Genomic DNA, 21,323 nt, shown 5'->3' with positions numbered 1-21,323 from the left:
ACCTACAGCAAGACGGGTTCCCGACAGTCACCTACAGCAAGACGGGTTCCCGACAGTCACCTACAGCTAGACACGGTCATGACTGTCAACTACAGTAAGACACGGTCATGACTGTCAACTACAGTAAGACACGGTCATGACTGTCAACTACAGCAAGACACGGTCATGACTGTCAACTACAGCAAGACACGGTCATGACTGTCAACTACAGTAAGACACGGTCATGACTGTCAACTACAGTAAGACACGGTCATGACTGTCAACTACAGTAAGACACGGTCATGACTGTCAACTACAGTAAGACACGGTCATGACTGTCAACTACAGTAAGACACGGTCATGACTGTCAACTACAGTAAGACACGGTCATGACTGTCAACTACAGTAAGACACGGTCATGACTGTCAACTACAGTAAGACACGGTCATGACTGTCAACTACAGTAAGACACGGTCATGACTGTCAACTACAGTAAGACACGTTCATGACTGTCAACTACAGTAAGACACGTTCATGACTGTCAACTACAGTAAGACACGGTCATGACTGTCAACTACAGAACATACAGTAAGACACTGACTGTCACCTACAATAAGACACTGACTCAACTACAGTACATAAAGTAAAAGTCCCACATAAGTGTAACAACATAATGGATGAGGCGACAACGGTAGAGATTTGACTGTATGTGAAATCTATGCAAGACAGAGGTAAACGTTTACCAAACATCCTATTGTACTGTACAACAAAGTAAAAACCTTGAGAAAGTCCTATTGCACTCTATCCCCATCCAGATCTGACTGATATACATTTCAGATCCCCTTACAGCTGGGAGTTCTGACCCTGACAGTCTCACTCTTGTTCAGTCTCTCTCTCTCTCTCTAAGGAGAGCAGCATCTCTCCTTGTTTCCACCAGAATAAGCCCTTTCATATCCTGCAGCAGTAATATTGTCCTTTGACAGCAGGGTGACGGCCTGACGTGAGCACTTATTTCTGGCCCAGTGTTTATGAACTTCACCGCTCAGCTAAACTCAACACACATCCCCAAAAACCTGACTGAAGAAAGAGGGTGAATGGAGGAAAAAGCTCCATCTCCCTTGGTTACATGAGATTATGTGAGGACACAGGGAACACATGAACGTGGATGAAATTCTAAACAGGCTGCTGATTCGGAGAAGCCGGTGTGGAGACACAAAGTACTGAGTCTTCCCTGAATATGAATCTTACAGCGATTCAACTATTCAACTCCTTTCCTGCTGCCCTCATTCCACGGAAAAACTCAGATGGTCCCTTATAAATCGAGACATACACCATATCAACCACTTTTCCTTTTTCTGTGAGTCTCCTCTCCTCCCTAGTTCGTCTGCAGTAGATATCTCTACTCTATGAGCTATCATTAGTCCCAACACATCATCCCTCCTTGTTCTGCAGGGTCTAAAAGCCAGGCTCACAGAGGAACTTCTGTGAGACACAGAAGACAGAAGAGGGAGAAGAGAGTACAGAGGAGAGCGAAGACAACAGAGAGAGGAGAGGACAGGAGAGAGAGGACAGAAGAGAGCGAAGGTGACGAGAGAGGAGAGGACAGAGAATAGAGAGAGGAGAGAACAGAAGAGAGAGGACAGAAGAGGGACAAGAAAATAGAAGAGAACAGAAGGGAGAAGGAGAAGGAGTATAAAGAAGGGGTAAACCTACGTGAGATGAGGTCAAAGCTCTTCTTCTCTTCTGGGTTATGTTTCACCTGACATGTGAGGAGGTTGAGTTTGGCCGGCGGTCGGTTCGCCTGAACGAGACAGCGAGGGGAGGACAGGAAAGAAGAGCATGAGAATCAGCGAACGTAAAGCATAAACGAAAATGCACCCTTCCCACCAGAACAAAGATACAGTGCTCCCTCTTATAGTCATCACATGGGTAAGTTTGATCACTAAAGCTGTCCACATGCTGCACACCAGAAACAGGTTGGTGCATATATTATGACAACATTTTGATTTGAACTTCTGTAAGGGGTTTTTGCGGCTGTTCGGGCACACAACATTTTTGCTCGGGGCTAGCCGACCTCGGAATCCGAAGTCTACGCCCCTTCGTCGGTGATTGGTTAACAGTAGGGATCCAATAGTCTTTGTTGTCATTCAACGAGAGACGACTCGTTTTCATCCACATTCTTTCACCGAAAAATACTGCACCAAACACAGATGTAAAATTGCCCGACTAAGATCTCCTCGGCAAATTAACGACAGATTTCTTGCATTATCTTTGATTAATTCGGACTATTTTGAGGAAGTGTATACTGGCTACGGCGTCACAAAATGGACAAACAGTACTATTGACGCTTTTTTTCTCGTTTTTCAAGCGAAGATCTTTTAAAGGAATATGCGAGCACACTTGTTCGGTTCAGCTAGCCGAGTTCAGCTAGGGGTCAGCCGAACTGAAGCATGCTGACCCCTGAAGTGGTTCATCACAATAACCATATTCACCAGAAGAGGTGAGCACTGTACCTGGATAAAAGCATTCATTTAGCCTACATGCACATCAACGAAAACATATTATGCTTGCTATAAAACACGATGTACATCGCAACAATCTTATAACAGGTCCTTGGACTGCAGAGCTACTTGAGAATCAACACAGCATAGAACAAACCACTGCGAAATTCACCATCCTTTCTCCCTTATTTATTACATCATAACGTAACACTAATAGCCAGGCTCTCGTATGCAGTTTTCATAAGTCATATGTAGGTGTTACGGTCTGTCAGAATGGGCCTGTCCATGGAGGATTAGCTTCTGTAATGTGGTTTTCTGCTCTGCAGTGGAGGACGAAACCAGGCCATGGTTGGCGCTCAGCTCAGGGTGCTTAAAAACCATCTCTGATTGCTTTCCCTGCTTCGACCTCTACATACAGCTGGTTGGCCAGAGAGAGGAGGGAGAGCTCATGTGAGGTATATTCCTTTCTTTATGAGGGAGAAAGGGGAAGGAGAGAGAGGGGGAGAAAGTGTATGCGTGTGCCTTTTGAAAGAGAGCGAGAGAGCAAGGCGAGGAGGGGGATAGAGCGAGGGTGCGATAAAGAAAGCAAGAGAGAGGAGAGAGCAAATAAGAGGAAGATAGAGCAATGGAGAGAGAGGGGGAGAGAGGGAGGGAGATTAAATCTAGTGTAATGCAGGGAAGTAGAGCCCGCTAGTGAGAGCAGAGGGGGATATCAATAGGGGCAGGTAAAGTAGCTATGTGAGCTAGCCTGACAAGGTCTGCATCCCAAATGGCTTTTGACTAGAGCCCTATGGGTGCCATTTGGGACACATCCAAAACATATAATACTCTTTGACGTGTAAGAGTGACTGACATTAATACTAATACCACCACCCTTTTAGCTAAATGAAATTTATGGACTTAAAAAAAAAAAAAAAAGTCATTAAATTAAAAATCACAAAATAAAAGCACACCAGGCACCAAATAGTCCTTTTGAACCCCACTCCCGTCCCATAGCTCTACCACCTCTGAACCCTCCCCATGTAACCGTTTATTATAATGAAGGTAAACTACCAAAAAGTAAGAAATAGCAGAAAAGTAGGGTAAGAATAAAGAGGAGAAATTAAAACAATATGAATAAAAAGAAAATAGGGAGAAGTCAAAACAGGACAAAACAAGAGACGACCAGACTGGATAAGACAGGACGGGATAAGACAGGATCAGACAAGACAAAACTAGTGGATAAGCTGCCAGTTAGCAGAGAGCTGATAATTAGGTAGGATGTGCCATAATTGAACTTGTCTGGGGTTGCCTGGGAGCAATTTAGGATAGGAATGGTTCCCAAGTTCCCACACATTTCAGTTGTACAACTGACTAGGTATCCCCCCTTCCCTTTCCCACTAGCCTTACTGTAGATGAATGCTAATTGGCTAGGAGTAGGTTGTCTTGCCCTCTGTGTGTGTGTGTGGGCGCGCGCACATTACTCACCGTCCCATGTGATATGGTGAGGTATCCGTTCTTCACTGAACACTTTCTCTTCTGCCACACTTTCCTTAGCCTGGGGGGGGGGGGTGACACAGGACATCGTGACACACAGACTTCGACATAACACCCCCAGAGCCAGTGTGACACACTAAACTCTACATGAATCCACATTGTAACAGAACAGACATGACTACTGAATTATTAATGCCAACAAAACCAGTGTGATGGCTCATTAGTACGTGCAGGCATAAGTAAATGACGCAGAGTTTGGGCAGCAACCCAGCCATAAATATAACATTAAAGAGATTCTCTGGTACTTTTGTAAACTTTTTTTTTTAGCAGTAGTTATGAAAGTAGCACTCACGAGCCAAAAGTGGTCCCCGACAAATTTTGTACTACGTCACATATGTGCACCACGTCACTGCCCCTCTCTCACTCTTCTGTGTGCGCATCTTGATAACTGTCACTCAAATGGCGAGTGGCTGAAGCTCATTGGTTAGAACTTGAATTGCTAGGGGGCTGGCCCATGTGGGGGAAAATGTATAGAAAATGACAGCACAGCTTCCAGAAAAAAACGTTGCTTTCAAACTAGGGATTGCGTGGCTAATTGAAATAAGGCATTCATTCTGTTAATAGACGATGCATGTATGAACGACCCTATGACACATCCAGCCCAAAGCAAAAAGGTTTAAAAAAATACATAGCAGTCGCCAATGTTCCGGAGTGGGTCTATAGATAAATGCCATCACAATGAGTGTACTTTGTGTGTTTGTTTTGTCTGGCCTTTCATTTGGTTATTTGAATATTTGTTGAAGATGATGCCAGTTCAACGGAAGAGAAACACTGACCCGTCACTCTTCTTGTAGAGGTTCCCACAGCGCTCAGTACCGTGCTCCTTGTTTCCCTGCGGCTGGTGCAAACTGTAGGTAGCGCTCTGTCGCACCTGGGAATCCTTCAACAATACCAGCACACGCACACACACACACACACATAAGGATCTATGTAGGCAAAGGCACAAGACGCTGCAGTGAGTGTGGGTGGGGTAAGTCTCAATTGTCTAAAGTGGCTTCCTCTCCTTGTTCATTTTCCTTTGTCAGCACTGATCTGAAAAATCCTGAATAAAATCTAGGATAGGAGAGCAATATGGCTGGGGATTTGCTTTAGTGCAGATGAAGTAGAAAAAGCAAGGAAGGGGAGCCTCTTTAGACTATTGAGATGCTGCCACTATATATATATATATATATATATATATATGAGACAAGCAAAGCCTTGGGGTCATGCACTAGTGAGGTCATCTCCTCAGACTAAGTGATATAGGGGAAACAGAGGGGGAGGGGCCAAGGCAAAGACCTTTGAAAGATATTCTAAAGAAACATCTTCAGGGTTCTGTATCTAATGTTACCATTGTCAACAGAAAAATCTAGGAAGACAGGGTTGTATTCATTAAGTCACAACGTAGCACAATTTAAATGAAAAACAAGTCTTTCAGAAGTACAGATAGTACCGTTGCATTTCACTGTGTTCAGAGTGTTATCTTACATTTGGTGCTTAATGAATACAACCCAGAAATCCCCCCCCCCCCCCCCCCCCCCATCCCTCCACTAAATCCCTTTTAGAGACAAATGCTCTCTATTGAAAACGCTTCAGACAAACTTCTCCCTCTCCTTGACACCACGACCACAGACAGACAAGCACAGCAAAGGGGGCGCCGAGGATACACTTACTCTCCTAGACTTGGTTCACAAAGAGGCGGCGGCAGTAAAGCAAAGAGGAGAACAGACAGGTAAGATAGTGCGGCAGTGGCAAAAACAGTAGACTAGTTCTCCACGTAGTAGCTGACGCCAGAAAGGGCGTAAGTACGCGTGTTAACTGTAAGTCTCTTTGGATAAAAGCGTCTGGCAAATGAGAGCATTAAGCACATAAGAGCGCTTAACCATAGACTGTTCATGCCTGCTCTCAATGAGCATGCTGAAGTTGACAGGGAGTGAAGGGGGCTTTGGTTCTGTACATCAGGGTCCTGAACATGTAAGTGCATCACTCATAGGATATGAATGAGGCAGATTAGAGGAGATACAGACGGCTATATTATTGGGTGACTAACTTGGGCTTTAGACAGTGAAAAGACTAGGCCTATAGAGTTTGAGGGTTGCCAGGTGCGTGTGTGTTGTATCCCGCAGTGTGTGTGTGTGTGTGTGTGGTGTGTGTGTGTGTGGGAGTGTGAGTGAGAGAGAAAGAGAGATCAGGATGAATTTATGTGATCCTTCCTTAACCCATAAGAAGTCCTACCCAGTTGACCACTTTAAAAAATGGGAGGATCTCATTTGGTTTTGCTCAACTCCTGTGTCCTTTCTCCTTCCTCCTCTCTCGCTTCCTTTTAAAAAATTTTTTAAAAAAGGTCAAAGGTAATCGCAGAGAGACGACGAGGAGAGGGAACGTGGATGAAAATGTGCTTGCATGAAATGGCTCTCCACTCACGCATCATCAGGCAAATGTTCACATCGGTGGAATCCCAAATTAAATGTGGCAAAGTAAAAACGCATTTTATAGATAAAAGAAAAAAGTAGCATATGGTTTTTGAATGTTTGCATGCTTTTCGCCTTCCAGAAAACAACAGCTGATTCAAAGGGGGGGGTGTGGCGGATTTTAAAACACGTCCGTGCTTGCAGCCGAAGTAGTTCAATCGAGGAGGGTAGCAGATGCCTTCGTTCGTACTACAAACAAAATTGACACTCTCCCTCAACAACTTATCGGTTTCTGGGTCATGGAGGAGAGGAGGGAGGAGTCGAGGAGAGGACGGACTTTTGCCCAAATGAGAATCTCCTAATGGTGAAAGTCCTCAATGGCGCTGCCCATGCTAAAACATACTTTGGGGCACTAGAGTGGTCGAAGTCTATGGGTGTTACCTCCTTCTGCTCCACCTGCAGCGCTGACTTGAGGACGTCCCGTAGCTGAGTGAGCTGCTTCCTCTCCTCGTCCTGGGCCTGCTTTATCTGGAAAGGTCACACAAAGGCCACAGGGGTCATACAAAAGGTTACAGAGTCACACAGAATATGTTTGATGAATTCAGCACACTTGATGAAGGAAAGGCAAGTCCTTATATACCCCATGAAGATGTCAACAGTAGTCTTGAGGAACTCACCGTGTGTAAGTCTGTGGCTAGTTTCTCTATGGATGGTTTGAGGTTGTCTACTGCTTTCAGCCCGTCCTGAAAAAAACTAAAGAGAGTGACAAATCTACATCAGCCGTTTTCTCCACGAAGTGAGCACTTGGTCAAATGCACACTTTCACTGACTGCAGGACTTACTTGCACTGTGCGTGGAAATATTTGATGAGATTCTGGAGTAGGTCCACCCCTTTCTTGATCTTGATCTCGTTCACTTTGAGAAGATACTGCGAGACAGAACTTTACAATGTCAGAAAACCCTCCACTACAGCTGTGGACATGACCCAACCTGGCAACCCAGGCCTGACCTCCACCTCTTTCCTTACCCACCTCACACATCTGCAGCTGGAAGAACCTCCTCTCCTTCTCCATCTCCTCTGCTATCTCGGCCCCGCTGATCTCAGTGCGGATCATGCCGTGCTGCCGCGCGTGCTCCTTCTTCTCCTTCTCGATCTTAGTGCTGGGACAGGAAGTGACATCGTCGGGGGGGGGTCAAAGGGCATTTCCAACCACAGACACACACACACCAAACAGGAAATATACAGAGTGGAAAGGGGGAGGGCATTCCATGCAACAGGGCATTCTTTTCTAGCTTAGCATATTCCCTTAAAAAAGGATGCGGCATTTGGCTCCTCCTATGAGGAAGCTTAGGGAGACTTAAGTGACGCCTGTTTTCGTTCAGATTTGAAAGCAGACGGCCTCTCACTCATGCCTTTGGTTATGGGTGTTAGGTCCTCGTCACTGTGGCCCATCGCTAAACCAACGTTAATGACTTGTCTGGGGGTTTTTTCACCTCTGCCTGCAGTCAGTAAACAGCTTGGCCCATTTGGAACCACCAAGACACAGATGCAACAAGGCCATTCCAAAGGAAACTGAACCAAGAAAAAAATAAAATAAATACAAAACGATCATACCAAAAAAGACAGACAGAGTGGGGGGCATCAAGCTGATGTCAAAGTGGTGTGAATGCATGAGCCAGCGCTGCACTATGGTCTGCTCCTGCAAGCCTACATAACGTGCTATCCTCTACTGCTGTTCCAGAAAACCGTTGATTCAAAAAAAGACACTTAAAGAAGTCAGTTCCTGCCGCTGCGTCACAAACATTCATCCGTCTCAGGCAAAGTCATCTGGGTTATATTCGGTCATTTTGGGTGGTTTCCTTTCCCCCCCCCCGCCCCCCCGACTGAAACCGTCATTAGGTAATACATCAAGACGCGACTGCTTTCATTAGTAGAACATCTGCAAAGCTGTCACCTTAATCCTCAGCCCAGAAACATAGGAGTAGAGAGAAAGCTAAAAAAAACAGCCACATGTCGGACACTAGCCACAAAGAGCCACCAAAGACCGTTGACACAGAGATGGAGACAGTGGCTCAAATGGGACTCTAACTGTGGTGACGATGGCAGGGCGCCACTCGCAAACTTTAAGGTGGTCGGGGCCAGAGTGGAGTTTGGGCCAGAGAGTCTAATCTCTTTCGGTCTGCAAAATAGGAAAGGCCTCATTATAACCGCAGACAAAGAGATTTGAGATATTATAGAGATATGACCCGCATAGCTCTCCATTGATAGCAGGCTAGCAGAGAGCATCAATGGAGCAACAAGTCAGTAGCGTCTCATCAGATTGGCGTTGCAGAAGAAAATGTATTACCCTTTCAGTAAAGAATGTCCTTTGCAGCTTGGAAAATATATCAGAGTGCTATAAAATTTCATATACCGTTGCATGCACAATCACAGTGTAGACAGAGGGGTGTAGAGATGGGTTGATTTATTATTCTCGGTGTATTCATTGATTGCAAAGTGAGGTTGGTTGGGGAATAGTGGTCATTACAAGCACAGAGATGGGACAGGACATCACATTGCATCTCATTCAATATATTGCTTATGATGATAAAAATCGGGTTCTACCAATGACAAATATACAGTCAAATGCAAACTAATATGACAGTACCAATATCGAGAGGTTATCAAAACGCTTGTGAGTCAGTTGAACCCGACTGCTATAGTATGGCCATAGAATGAACCAACGGATCAAAAAGACAATGGACTGATCATCTTCGTACTCTAAGCTAATAATGTCAATTGGCCAGAACCTAATTTCATATTGGCGGTAGTAAAATATTTGTAAAAAAACTTACACTTTTGTTTCATAGTCTTTCCAGGACTTATCAAATGGCTTTTTCAGGTCCTGTGAAGAGAAAAAAAAAGCAGAAAGAAACCGGCGTCATTAATTCAGAAACAGAATGTGGACTAATGAGGAGTTAGATCTACATAGGAACCCATTAAAACAAACCTGTCAACACAACAACTTGGATTTGTTCACAATCGCTTCACACATAAAAAAAAAAACGTGTAGGCTGTATGTTAACAGTAACGTTGAGTAGAAATATGGAGAGATATTAGTGCCAAAATTCAGATTCCGTTTTTTGTTGGCACTAACAGCACTCCTTAAAAGAGGCTAGAAAGATATCAACATGGTCATAGCACACGTTGCGATATTAAGCATACCACTGCACACACAGACAGCGTTACTATATCTAGAAGGCACTGAAGCTACGGTACACATCAATACTCCAGTCAGTTAATGTTTACGTGATGTTACAAGCTCAGGGAAAACCCCATCATTGTCAATCTCCCTGCACTAGCCAAAAGGGCAACAAAGCACGCTGCCAATACATGACTCAATCTTGTCATCCTTTTCCTCGTCGTTGCCGTAGACCACAATAACGTACAAAGTGCTACCGTTGAAAATGAAAAAGAGCAGTGTTCAGAATCCTAACATGGTTTAAGTGGCTGAACAGATTTCCCATGGTAGAGTAGCGTTCAACAGCTGTTTGATGAAATGTTAAATTATGCAACGCTTTTCAGGCACCACGCCAATGAATAAACAGTGATTAGGGACAAACAAAAACAGACATTAACTGGCGAAATTGCCCGTGTCATTTTTCCTCCAAACACCGCAGCGGCAACCATAATTGCTGCTACCGAGGCCATTGAAAAGACTGTGGTAAAACATGATGAGATCAATGGATTACCTGATTGCACTGTGAATCTGCTTGTTCTTTTCATGTTGATTTGCTGATTGCATCCCAATCAACAATTGTGGAGAGCACTGATTGCTACTGTAACAGTGTTTTTTTTTCCAGATAAAAAAAAAAAACTATTGCAGTGGAAGCCGCAGGCATTTTTATAGAGTCCTTAACTGGAATGAAAAATGAGTTGGCATAAAATGTGATGCATCCTCTAACAAAAGCCAAATCTTTCTAAAGCTTTGTTAGAATGAATGTATTATGGCATTATTACAATAAATATGTTGCCATTCTGCTGTCATCATATTAAAACAGATTGCCTGACAGCCCATTCTCTTACAGAGATGTTCCCTCTGTTGACCCCTGGGCCCGTATCCACAAAGCAACTCGGAGTAGGAGAGCTGATCTCATCTCAGGTCCCAACCTTTCAATATAAAACCCCTATTCATTCATATCTAAAAAAGGCCAAACTGATCCTAGATCAGCAGTCTTACTCTGAGACGCTTTGTGGATACCAGCCCAGACCTCTTCAAAACAAGTGTGGCGGTCATGGATCATTGTCTGACGAAAGAGAAAGAGATAAAGAAAGAGATAAAGAGTGTGAGAGAAAGAGAAATGGAGGAAGCAAGATAAAAATGTTAAAGAAGGAGAATACTGGCTAAAAACACAAGCCGCGGAAGCGAGACAGGTTGGGCAGAGTGGCACATTGTCCAAGTGCAGCATTCCTCTCTCCTTCACAGCGGCTCGATGGGAAGTGAAGTGAGGAGCTAGCTACTGTGAGAGTGGGGAACAACAGTAGGGAGTGAAGTGGGGCGCTAGCTTCCACACAACAACATGGATCATGGCAGGGCAACTTAGCTGTGTGGAATGCTGGAAGAGCACAGCCAAACAGGGTTCACCTCCCATCCACTCTACCAAATCAACATGGACCCTCTCTTTAATGACTTCCCCTAGAATAGATATTTGGGAGACAGAGGCTTTAAAAACATAACACTTCTCTGTAAAGTTCCTATCCTGCAGTAGCCTCTTTCTTGGTTGAGTTTCTTAGTTCAATTCTTACCGCCGTTACCACTGTCCTTGTCTAATTGAAGACAGCGGACTGACCTTGAATGCGTCAATGTGAAGTGTACTTTCCTGTGCTCCTGAATGGGATGGGTCCACTGTTGAGGTGATACAGTAGTGGAAGATCCACATGCCTGTCCAGTGAGCCTTTTCACCAAGACCTCAAATATAAAACATGCAATTTACAGCTTTCAACCTCTATTCCAATGTCGTCTTAAACCTGGTCCTGTCGCTGTCAAGGGCACCTGTTACAATTCCATGAATTATCATCAGCCTCTACTCCCTAATCTTTTCTTGGTGAGAAATAAATGGTGAGTTCACTCCTTTGGCAGAGCTTCTTGGAGCTAAAAGCCTCCGCCAACAATTGTGTGTGTGTGTGTGTGTGTGGTGTGTGTGTGTGTGTGTGGTGTGTGTGTGAGATTCATGTCTCTATTGAGGGGGGGGGCTAATGTCGGTGATGTGTGTGATGAGTCATGGTGTGTAAAAACACATAATAGATACAAAGGATCAGAAGGTCTAGCGCTGGAAGGGATGACATCATCCCAGTGTCAGGTCTAATACGTAAATCCCTTGGCTCTGGTGTTTTGTGGTCTCAGCACTTTCCACCAGTCGGCTTATGTTCAGTGTTTGGAGTTGGAGTGTGGTTAAGGAGGTGGACACTGGACAGTGCTTAAGGGACCATGCAGCAACAATAACCCATAAGCACCAGTTATGAGGGCCTGAGCCAGCACTGAACCGCAGACAGACAGGGAGTGATGTTGTATCTTGGTACACATACAGTTAAATGCCAAAATAAAAGGAAACACTTGAGTAAATGAGGGATACCAAATGCTTTTAGTGTATGTCGACAAGTTAGTGGATTCGGCCATTTCAGCCATAGCCGTTGCCTACAGGTGTATAAAATCGAGCACACAGCCATGCAATCTCCATAGACAAACATTAGTAGAATGACCCGTACTGAAGAGCTCAACGACTTTCAACGTGGCACCGTCATAGGATGCCACCTTTCCAACAAGTCAGTTTGTCACATTTCTGCCATGCTAGTGCTGCCCCAGTCAACTGTGATGTTATTGTGAAGTGGAAACGTCTCAGAGCAACAACAACTTAGCCGCGAAGTGGTAGGGCACACAAGCTCACAGAAAGGTGCTGAAGCGTGTAGCGCATAGAAATCGCCTGTCTTTGGTTGCAACACTCACTAGAGTCCCAAACTGCCTCTGGAAGCAACGTCAGCACAAAAACTGTTAGTCAGGAGCTTCATGAAATGGGTTTCCATGGCCGAGAAGCCGCACACAAGCCTAAGATCACCATGTGTAATGCCAAGCATTGGCTGGAGTGTTGTAAAGCTCACCACCATGGGACTCTGGAGCAATGGAAACGCGTTATTATTTTTATTTAACTAGGCAAGTGAATTAAGAACAAATTCTTATTTTACAATGATGGCCGACCCCGGCCAAACCCTCCCCTAACCCGGATGACACTGGGCCAATTGTGCGCCGCCCTATGGGACTCCCGATCACGGCCGGTTGTGATACACCCCGGGATCGAACCAGGGTCTGTAGTGACACCTCTAGCACTGAGATGCAGTGCCTTAGACCACTGTGCCACTTATAGCAGCAAAGGGGGGACCAACTCCAGATTAATGCCCATGATTTTGGAATGAGATGTTCGACAACTTTTGGCCATGTACTGTATATTGAAAGTGTGTGCTTCCACACAGGTGTGGTTCCTGAGTTAATTACTTAACATCCCATTATACTTAAGGTCATGTATAAAAGTGCCCGGTTGCCCATTATTTTGGCTACCGTAGCTAGAAGATCTCAATGACTTTGAAAGAGCGGTCTCAAAAGGAGCATAGTGGGTTTAAAGTGTGTGTGTGTGTGTGTGTGTGTCAGTCACCATATCTCAACCCAATTGAACACTTACGGAATTTCTCATGAAAGAACTCCGATAGAGTTCCAGACACTTGTAGAATCTATGCCAAGGCGCATTGAAGTTCTGGCGGCTCATGGTGGCCCAACCCCCTATTAAGACACTTTATGTTGGGGTTTCCTTTATTTTGGCAGTTACATGTACTTCACATACAGTGTACCCCTTTTCAACTGAAGTAACTTATAAATCTTAATCATGGCTTACTTTAAGCTCTCTGGGGCTGTCTCTGCCTCAGTGGAAGCAGACGGGACCCAGGCTAATGTAACCACACAGACCTGTAACCTTCCTCCTTGTACATCCTTTATCAGACACTGTCCATGCGGAAGTACCAACAAAAATTGGCAGGAAGTGAGAGGAAACCAAAAAACTACGGGGTCACTTTGTGCCATAACCTTACAACCCCAGAGAGCAGCATGTTAAACACCTAGATCTTTTCCCCAGTTGAGGTTAAACAGCAGGATGGAGAGATGAGTGGAGCGTAAAATGGCCTGTAATGGACCCGAAAGGAGCGGTAAAGTATGCAGGTAAGCGGCTACTTTTCATGGGTCCACTACTCTCAATAGGCCATGAGTCGAACCACATCAGCAGACTCCTCCAATGCATCACTAGCTGAAAATGTACTCTGCGGAGGGATTGTTTCATTGGGGACAGAATATATCCCAACTACCGTGGAGCACAGACGCTCTCTGAGCATAAAACGGTTGCTTACTCCTGACACTTTCACAGCCCAAGCCCTCGGGAGTCTATTGCCCTCCATCCCCTACGGCAGGAGAAATCAGTGCGGTCTCAGGTAATCCCTACCATTATATCACAGCTCTATCATAATAGTGCTACAGACGTTCATATAAGTCATCATCTTGAACCTATAAAGATGAATCCCATTGTTAGTTCTGTTACAAATGGCAAGCCCACTGTGGCTAGCAAAAGCTAAACCAAAATTATTAGTTTAAATGTGAATGCCATAAATATGGATATCCCCCTGGGTTTACAAATCACTTAAGGGGCTTGGGCTGTGGCACTTAAACGTGTAGAGTTAGATTTTTTTTTTTTAAAAGGACCTTCTTGATATCAGTAACCTTGTCCATATAAACCTGAATTACACATTTAGCACTGAGACCGTTTGCCCTAGTAGGAAGCCCGCTGTGGGTAGCTCTCCCTGTTCTATTGGCTCAAATGTAAATATCTGTGACATGTCGACCTCTGATCGTTTTTTTTGTGCTTGCTTGGGAGGCCTTACAAGCAACCCCGAAATGGGCAACAAATAGCTTGCATTAACATACTTAGCCTGAGAGACAAGGTTCATGAAGTCAATAACATTCATATACTGGCCATCTCTGAAACTCACTTAGATACAGTGCCTTCAAAAAGTATTCACAACAGTCAACTTCTTCCACATTTTATTGTGTTACAGCCTGAATTTAAAATGTCTTATACACAATACCCCATAATGTCAAAGCGGCGTTATGTTGCAAGACAAATTAAAAGGAAAAGCTGAAATTTGTCAAGTCAACAAGAATTCAACCCCTTTGTTATGGCAAGCCTAAATAAGTTCTGGGGTAAAAAAAGAAATAATGCAAAGGGACCCTATTGGTAGATTGATAAAAATGGTGTTTAATGGCTGTGATAGGATAAAACTGAGGATGGATCAACAACATTGTAGTTTTTCCACAATACTAACCTAATTGACAGAGTGAAAAGAAGGAAGCCTGTACAGAATAAAAATATTCCAAAACAAGCATCCTGTTTACAATAAGGCACTAAAGTAAAACAGCAAAGAATGTGGCAAAAAAATTTACTTAATGTCCTCAATAAAGCGTTATGTATGGGGCAAATCCAACAACACGAGTGCCACTTCATATTTTCAAGCATGCTGGTGGCTGCATCATGTTTATGGCATGCTTGTCATCGGCAAGGACTAGGGAGGTTTTTAGGATAAAAATAAATGGAATAGAGCTAAGCACAGACAAAATCCTAGAGGAAAACCTGGTTTCCAACAGCCACTGGGAGACAAAATTCCCCGTTCAGCAGGACAATAAACTAAAACACAAGGCTTACCAAGATAACAAGCAACGTTCCTGAGAGGCCTAGTTACAGTTTTGACCTAAATCAGCTTGAAAATCTATGGCAAGACTTAAAAATGAGGGTGTTTTACGGGCTCCTAACCAATTGTTCCATTTTGTGTGTTTAACATTTTTTTTTAAACTTATTTTATACATAATGTTGATGCTACAGTCTCTTATGACCGAAAATAGCTTTTGGATATCAGAACAGCATTTACTCACCTCAAACTGGACAAAAAAAAAATATTTAATGAGTCAGACGCAAAAGGATATGTTGTTTCCAGACAAGGCCCAAATCCCCATCAATCGCATGATTAAGGAAATACAAGGGGCTGGAGATCAGTGTGCCTTGTGAGAATTTGTCAGCTACCATCCGTTCTAAACTCAGCAAAAAAAAGAAACGTCCTCTCACTGTCAACTGCGTTTATTTTCAGCAAACTTAACATGTAAATATTTGAATGAACATAACAAGATTCAACAACAGACATAAACTGAACAAGTTCCACAGACATGTGACTTACAGAAACGGAATAATGTGTCCCTGAACAAAGGGGGGGGGGGGTCAAAATAACAGTTAGTATCTGCTGTGGCCACCAGCTGCATTAAGTACCGCAGTGCATCTCCTCCTCGTGGACTGCACCAGATTTGCCAGTCCTTGCTGTGAGATGTTTCCCCACTCCTCCACCAAGGCACCTGCAAGTTCCCGGATATTTCTGGAGGGAATGGCCCTCACCCTCCGATTCAACAGGTCCAAGACGTGCTCAGTGGGATTGAGATCCGGGCTCTTCGCTGGCCATGGCAGAACACTGACATTCCTGCCTTGCAGGAAATCATGCACCGAACGAGCAGTATGGCTGGTGGCATTGACGGACCCTCCACCTCGATCCTGCTCCAGAGTACAGGCCTCGGTGTAACACTCATTCCTTCGACAATAAACGTGAATCTGACCATCACCCATGGTGAGACACCAGTGGAGAGCGCTTTTGGCCAGTCCTGTCTGGTCTAGCGACGGTGGGTTTGTGCTCATAGGCGACGTTGTTGCCGGTGATGTCTGTTGAGGACCTGCCTTACAACAGGCCTACAAGCCCTCAGTCCAGCCTCACTCAGCCTATTGCGGCCAGTCTGAGCACTGATGGAGGGATTGTGCGTTCCTGGTGTAACTCGGGCAGTTGTTGTTGCCATCCTGTACCTGTCCCGCACGTGTGATGTTCGATATACCGATCCTGTGCAGGTGTTGTTACACGAGGTCTGCCACTGCGAGTACGATCAGCTGTCCGTTCTGTCTCCCTGTAGCGCTGTCTTAGGTGTCTCACAGTACGGACATTGCAATTTATTGCCCTGGCCACATCTGCAGTCCTCATGCCTCCTTGCAGCATGCCTAAGGCACATTCACGCAGATGAGCAGGGACCCTGGGCATCTTTATTTTGGTGTTTTTCAGAGTCAGTAGAAAGGCCACTTTAGTGTCCTAAGTTTTCATAACTGTTGCCTTAATTGCATTCCATCTGTAAGCTGTTATTGTCTTAACAACCGTTCCACAGGTGCATGTCCATTCATTGTTTATGGTTCATTGAACAAGCATGGGAAACAGTGTTTAACCTGTTGGGGATAGGTGGCAGTATTTGCACGGCCGGATAAAAAAACGTACCCGATTTAATCTGGTTACTACTCCTGCCCAGTAACTAGAATATGCATATAATACAAATGCCTCAAATGCTATAACTTCAATTTCTCAAACATGACTATTTTACACCATTTTAAAGACTCTTGTTAATCTAACCACACTGTCCGATTTCAAAAAGGCTTTACAACGAAAGCAAAACAGATTGTGAGCAGAGTACCCAGCCAGAAATAATCAGACACCCATTTTTCAAGCTAGCATATAATGTCACAAAAAACAAAACCACAGCTAAATGCAGCACTAACCTTTGATGATCTTCATCAGATGACAAACCTAGGACATTATGTTATACAATACATGCATGTTTTGTTCAATCAAGTTCATATTTATATCAAAAAACAGCTTTTTATATTAGCATGTGACGTTCAGAACTAGCATACCCACCACAAACTTCCGGTGAATTTACTAAATTACTCAAGATAAACGTTAACAAAAAACAACAATTATTTTAAGAATTATAGATACAGAACTCCTTTATGCAATCGCTATGTCCAATTTTAAAATAGCTTTTCGGTGAAAGCACATTTTGCAATATTCTGAGTAGATCGCTCGCCATCACGGGCTAGCTATTTTGACACCCACCAAGTTTGGCCCTCACCAAACTCAGATTTACTATAAGAAAAATTGGATTACCTTTGCTGTTCTTCGTCAGAATGCACTCCCAGGACTTATACTTCAATAACAAATGTTGGTTTGGTTCCAAATAATCCATAGTTATATCCAAATAGCGGCGTTTTGTTGTGCGTTCAAGACACTATCCGAAGGGTGACGCGCCCGGCGCGTTTCGTGACAAAATTCAAAATATTCCATTATCGTACTTCGAAGCATATCAAACGCTGTTTAAAATCAATTTTTATGCGATTTTTCTCGTAAAAAAGCGATAATATTCTGATCGGGAAACCCTGTTTTTGTTCAAAGACGAAAAAATAAAAAAACATGGTGTCGGCTCGTGCACGCGCCCCCAGTCATTGTTCTCTGATCGACCACTATCCAAATGCGCTACTGTTTTTCAGCCATGGCCTGCAAAGTCATCATTCACCGTTTTGCCGCCTTCTGAGAGCCTATGGGAGCTGTAGGAAGTGTCACGTTACAGCAGAGATCCTCAGTTTTCAATAAAGAGAGTGTAGAAGGCCAAGAAATGGTCAGAGAGGGCACTTCCTGTAAGGAATCTTCTCAGGTTTTGGCCTGCCAAATGAGTTCTGTTATACTCACAGACACCATTCAAACAGTTTTAGAATCTTGAGTGTTTTCTATCCAAAGCTAATAATTATATGCATATTCTAGTTTCTGGGCAGGAGTAATAATCAGATTAAATCGGGTACGTTTTTTATCCGGCCGTGAAAATACTGCCCCCTATCCATAACAAGTTAACTCCGCCATCTCTACATCTAGAACAGTGAATACGGGAGCCCCTCAAGGTTGCGTACATTCACTGATACTGTACACAAACAATTGTCAAGCCTGACGCAGCCCACAAGATTTTTTTAAATATGCGGATGACACCGCTGTTGTGGGTTTCCTCCACCCAGAACAAGCCTCATGGTTTTGAAAGAGAAATTACTAAATTTGTCCAGCGGTGTGCAGATAACTTTCTTGAAATAAACATTAAGAAAACAAAAGAGATAGAACTTGATTTGAGAAGGAACAAAACTCCACTACCCCCTACGAAGATCAATGGGAAACCAGTCGATAGAGTGACCACATATAAAAGTGCCTGGGAATCGAAATAGACAACAAACTGAAATTCAATGACTGTGCCTTTGCAAAGAAAAAAAAAGAAAAGAAAAGAAACTCTGTTGCAATTTCTTTACGCAAACAACCATTTCAATGTCGATCGCCACATCTTACAAAAGTTTCCTAAATCTGTCCTGCAGAGTGTGCTGTCCTTTGGTCTAAAATGCCCGTTTGGAAACATGCGAGTGCAAGACCAAGTCAAGCTATAGCGCTTGATTAAGACAGTGGGAAGGATAATTGGTATAGATCACGAATCAGCCACCAACCTGTACACAAAACTCATCCTAAAAATTGAAAGCATTTTACAGGACAGTACTCATCACCTTCACTCAAAATTCAGTCACAGCAGCAGCCGGACAAGAGGAATGAGACTTCTTCAATAGAAAATGAAAACAGATCGATATGGGGACTCTTATTCCAAAAGCCACTGTGACTTTAAATTGTAGCTATAGCACTTTGAATGAATTAGTGTAGCTGGTGTTTTCGTGTACTGTCTTTTTAAGCACATGACCAAATGAATTTCCCCCTGGTGGGTTAATAAAGTTGCCACTTTGAATCAGAATCCTATGTTGAAGATGTAAAAATGATTTACTGGTCTGCTGTGTGTAATGAGGAGCAACTAGATCCATAGGGCGGCGCACAATTGGCCCAGCGTCGCCCAGGTTAGGGATTTGGCCGGGGTAGGCCGGCATTGTAAATAATCATTTGTTCTTAACTGACTTGCCAAGTTAAATAAAGGTTAAATAAAAAATGACATTGTTTCTTCCAGTTATTGATAAGCATGCGCCTATTAAGAAAGTGACTGTTCAGTTTCTTAATAGGAGCAACATCTTCCTCCTGTTCTCCACAGGTGCCTCCCCTGGGGGAGGAGAGGAATAATGATGGAGAAAGCAAGAGAGGAGGGAAAAGGTCCTGTGGCAGTGTAAGTGAGAGATACTGAACGGTACGTACTGCAAGCTGGGGATGGAAAGTCTTTAATTGTCTCTTTTTAACAGTCTCTCCTCTCCCCTCACCCCCCAGTGGTAATGGAGAGACAGGCTGTGTGAATCAGAGCAGAAAGCACCATGACTTGCACCCCATTAGCCCCATGTCAGGAGTGTAATGATAGTCACCAGTGGGGTAATGAGCAAATCTGCACCACTGCTTCTCCCGCTCTGTCAGTACTCACAGTTCAAAGGCCTACTTGCTTCCCTCTGTCAGTCCAGATAGGCCCTGTACTAGGGCTGTCCCCAACTGAAAAACATCTTGGTCGACCGAGAGTCTGTTCTTTCGCCATTTTTCAATGTGTATTTTTCCATATAGACACACCCTATGGGTTTTAATAAAAATCAACTATACGCGTTGAGCTTGTCTGATGCTTTAAGCTTACAGTTTGATGAAATAAGACAAATGCCTTAAGAGGGCGCCAGAGGTCTAGATAACCAGAAGAAAAAAAAACGTAACCTGAACCAACTACTCTCCTCTCGCTCCTGCTGGCTTTCGCAGATTCTGCCATTACTCTCCTGAAGTTGCCGGTAATAGGCTACACGAGGAGTCACGACCTTTGATGTGGAATGCTAATTTATCTTACCATTTCTACCGAACTGTGTGCCAGTTATTGTTTTCATATGCACATTTTCGTGAAACTGTTTCATTTCATTTATAATGTCTTAATATCTCAAAATCATTGTCAAGCGTTTCATCAAAATTCTATCCAAATCTAAATGAAAATGACAAACCTAAAAAGTAACTTCTATTGCCATTGCTATGTAAACACAGCCTACATATAACCAATGAATAAAAACATTGCAGCCTGCAGGTAGAACATTTTCTGATAGAAGTAAATATTCTATAAATCACTTTGGTTACACATGGCCTGTCTGCAAAAAACTTGAAACATTGTATCAACTATTAACTTGGGACAGGCCTGAAGCTTGCACTAAGGAACTTTCAGTACTGTATAATATATTCTGGGCCCTCAAGAGTTTCCTGTGCGAGTGAGCTTGAGACAGACACAGCTGTATAATATTTGCACAATGGATAAGAGGCAGTGCTTGACCTGGGCAGGAGCTCACCACAGCTGAGTACCGGCACCTCAAATGTTCTACTGCTTGAGATTCAGTTCCTCTTACAGAATATTAGTTCAAAAGTATTGTTGAGCTCCTGTACCCAAATATAAAACAGTACCAGCACCCAAAATGAGTCCCGGAATCTATTTCAGTCCAAGTCAAGCACTGATAAGTAAATCAGGTTTCCACTGGATCAGAGCATGACATTTTCCCCATTCACGCTGAGTGGTTATTGAAATGGAGAAAGCTGGAAAGATTTTTCAAATACAATGAGGAACTATTGTAATTCTCAATGGATGTAAAAAACAGACCGTTTGCTTGTTGTTTGAGGTGAAGAAAACATGACTTTGAGAAGCTCCACAGGTCATTAGCGACGGTGCGATAAGCCCATCAGAAATACTATCAGATCCCCTAATGGGCACATATATATTTGTTATGAGCAAATTCTTATTTTCAATGATGGCCTAGGAACAGTGGTTTAACTGCCTTGTTCAGGGGCAGAACGACAGATTTTTACCTCGTCAGCTCGGGGATTCGATCTTGCAACCTTTCAGGTTACAAGTCCAATACTCTAACCACTAGGCTACCGGCCACCCCAAATGAATACATTTGCGCACAGGCCAGGTAGACTATAGGCCTACTTCTATGTGTGCGCGTCCTTACTCAACATTGACAGGAG

The 21,323-nt window shown here is 43.7% G+C and overlaps 1 protein-coding gene across 4 annotated transcripts in view; it reads right to left on the bottom strand.

Annotated features, from left to right (window-relative positions):
* Nucleotides 1–21,323, bottom strand: part of asap2a (ArfGAP with SH3 domain, ankyrin repeat and PH domain 2a) — a 107,708-nt gene that overhangs the window by 22,384 nt on the left and 64,001 nt on the right. For all 4 annotated transcript variants that reach the window (XM_045723378.2, XM_082955629.1, XM_082955630.1 and 1 more), the window contains exons 5-12: nucleotides 9,242–9,291; nucleotides 7,438–7,567; nucleotides 7,249–7,334; nucleotides 7,084–7,159; nucleotides 6,848–6,934; nucleotides 4,793–4,896; nucleotides 3,948–4,017; nucleotides 1,693–1,780 (exon numbers count right to left, since the gene is read on the bottom strand). In XM_045723378.2, coding sequence (XP_045579334.1) covers nucleotides 1,693–1,780; nucleotides 3,948–4,017; nucleotides 4,793–4,896; nucleotides 6,848–6,934; nucleotides 7,084–7,159; nucleotides 7,249–7,334; nucleotides 7,438–7,567; nucleotides 9,242–9,291 — 691 coding nt within the window. The remainder of the gene's footprint in view (nucleotides 1–1,692; nucleotides 1,781–3,947; nucleotides 4,018–4,792; nucleotides 4,897–6,847; nucleotides 6,935–7,083; nucleotides 7,160–7,248; nucleotides 7,335–7,437; nucleotides 7,568–9,241; nucleotides 9,292–21,323) is intronic.

This window comes from Salmo salar, chromosome 09, assembly GCF_965601325.2.
Source record: "Salmo salar chromosome 09, fSalSal1, whole genome shotgun sequence".
Taxonomy (NCBI): domain Eukaryota; kingdom Metazoa; phylum Chordata; class Actinopteri; order Salmoniformes; family Salmonidae; genus Salmo; species Salmo salar.
Note: the sequence above shows the minus strand (reverse complement) of the source record. Positions and strands in the feature narration are given on the sequence as shown.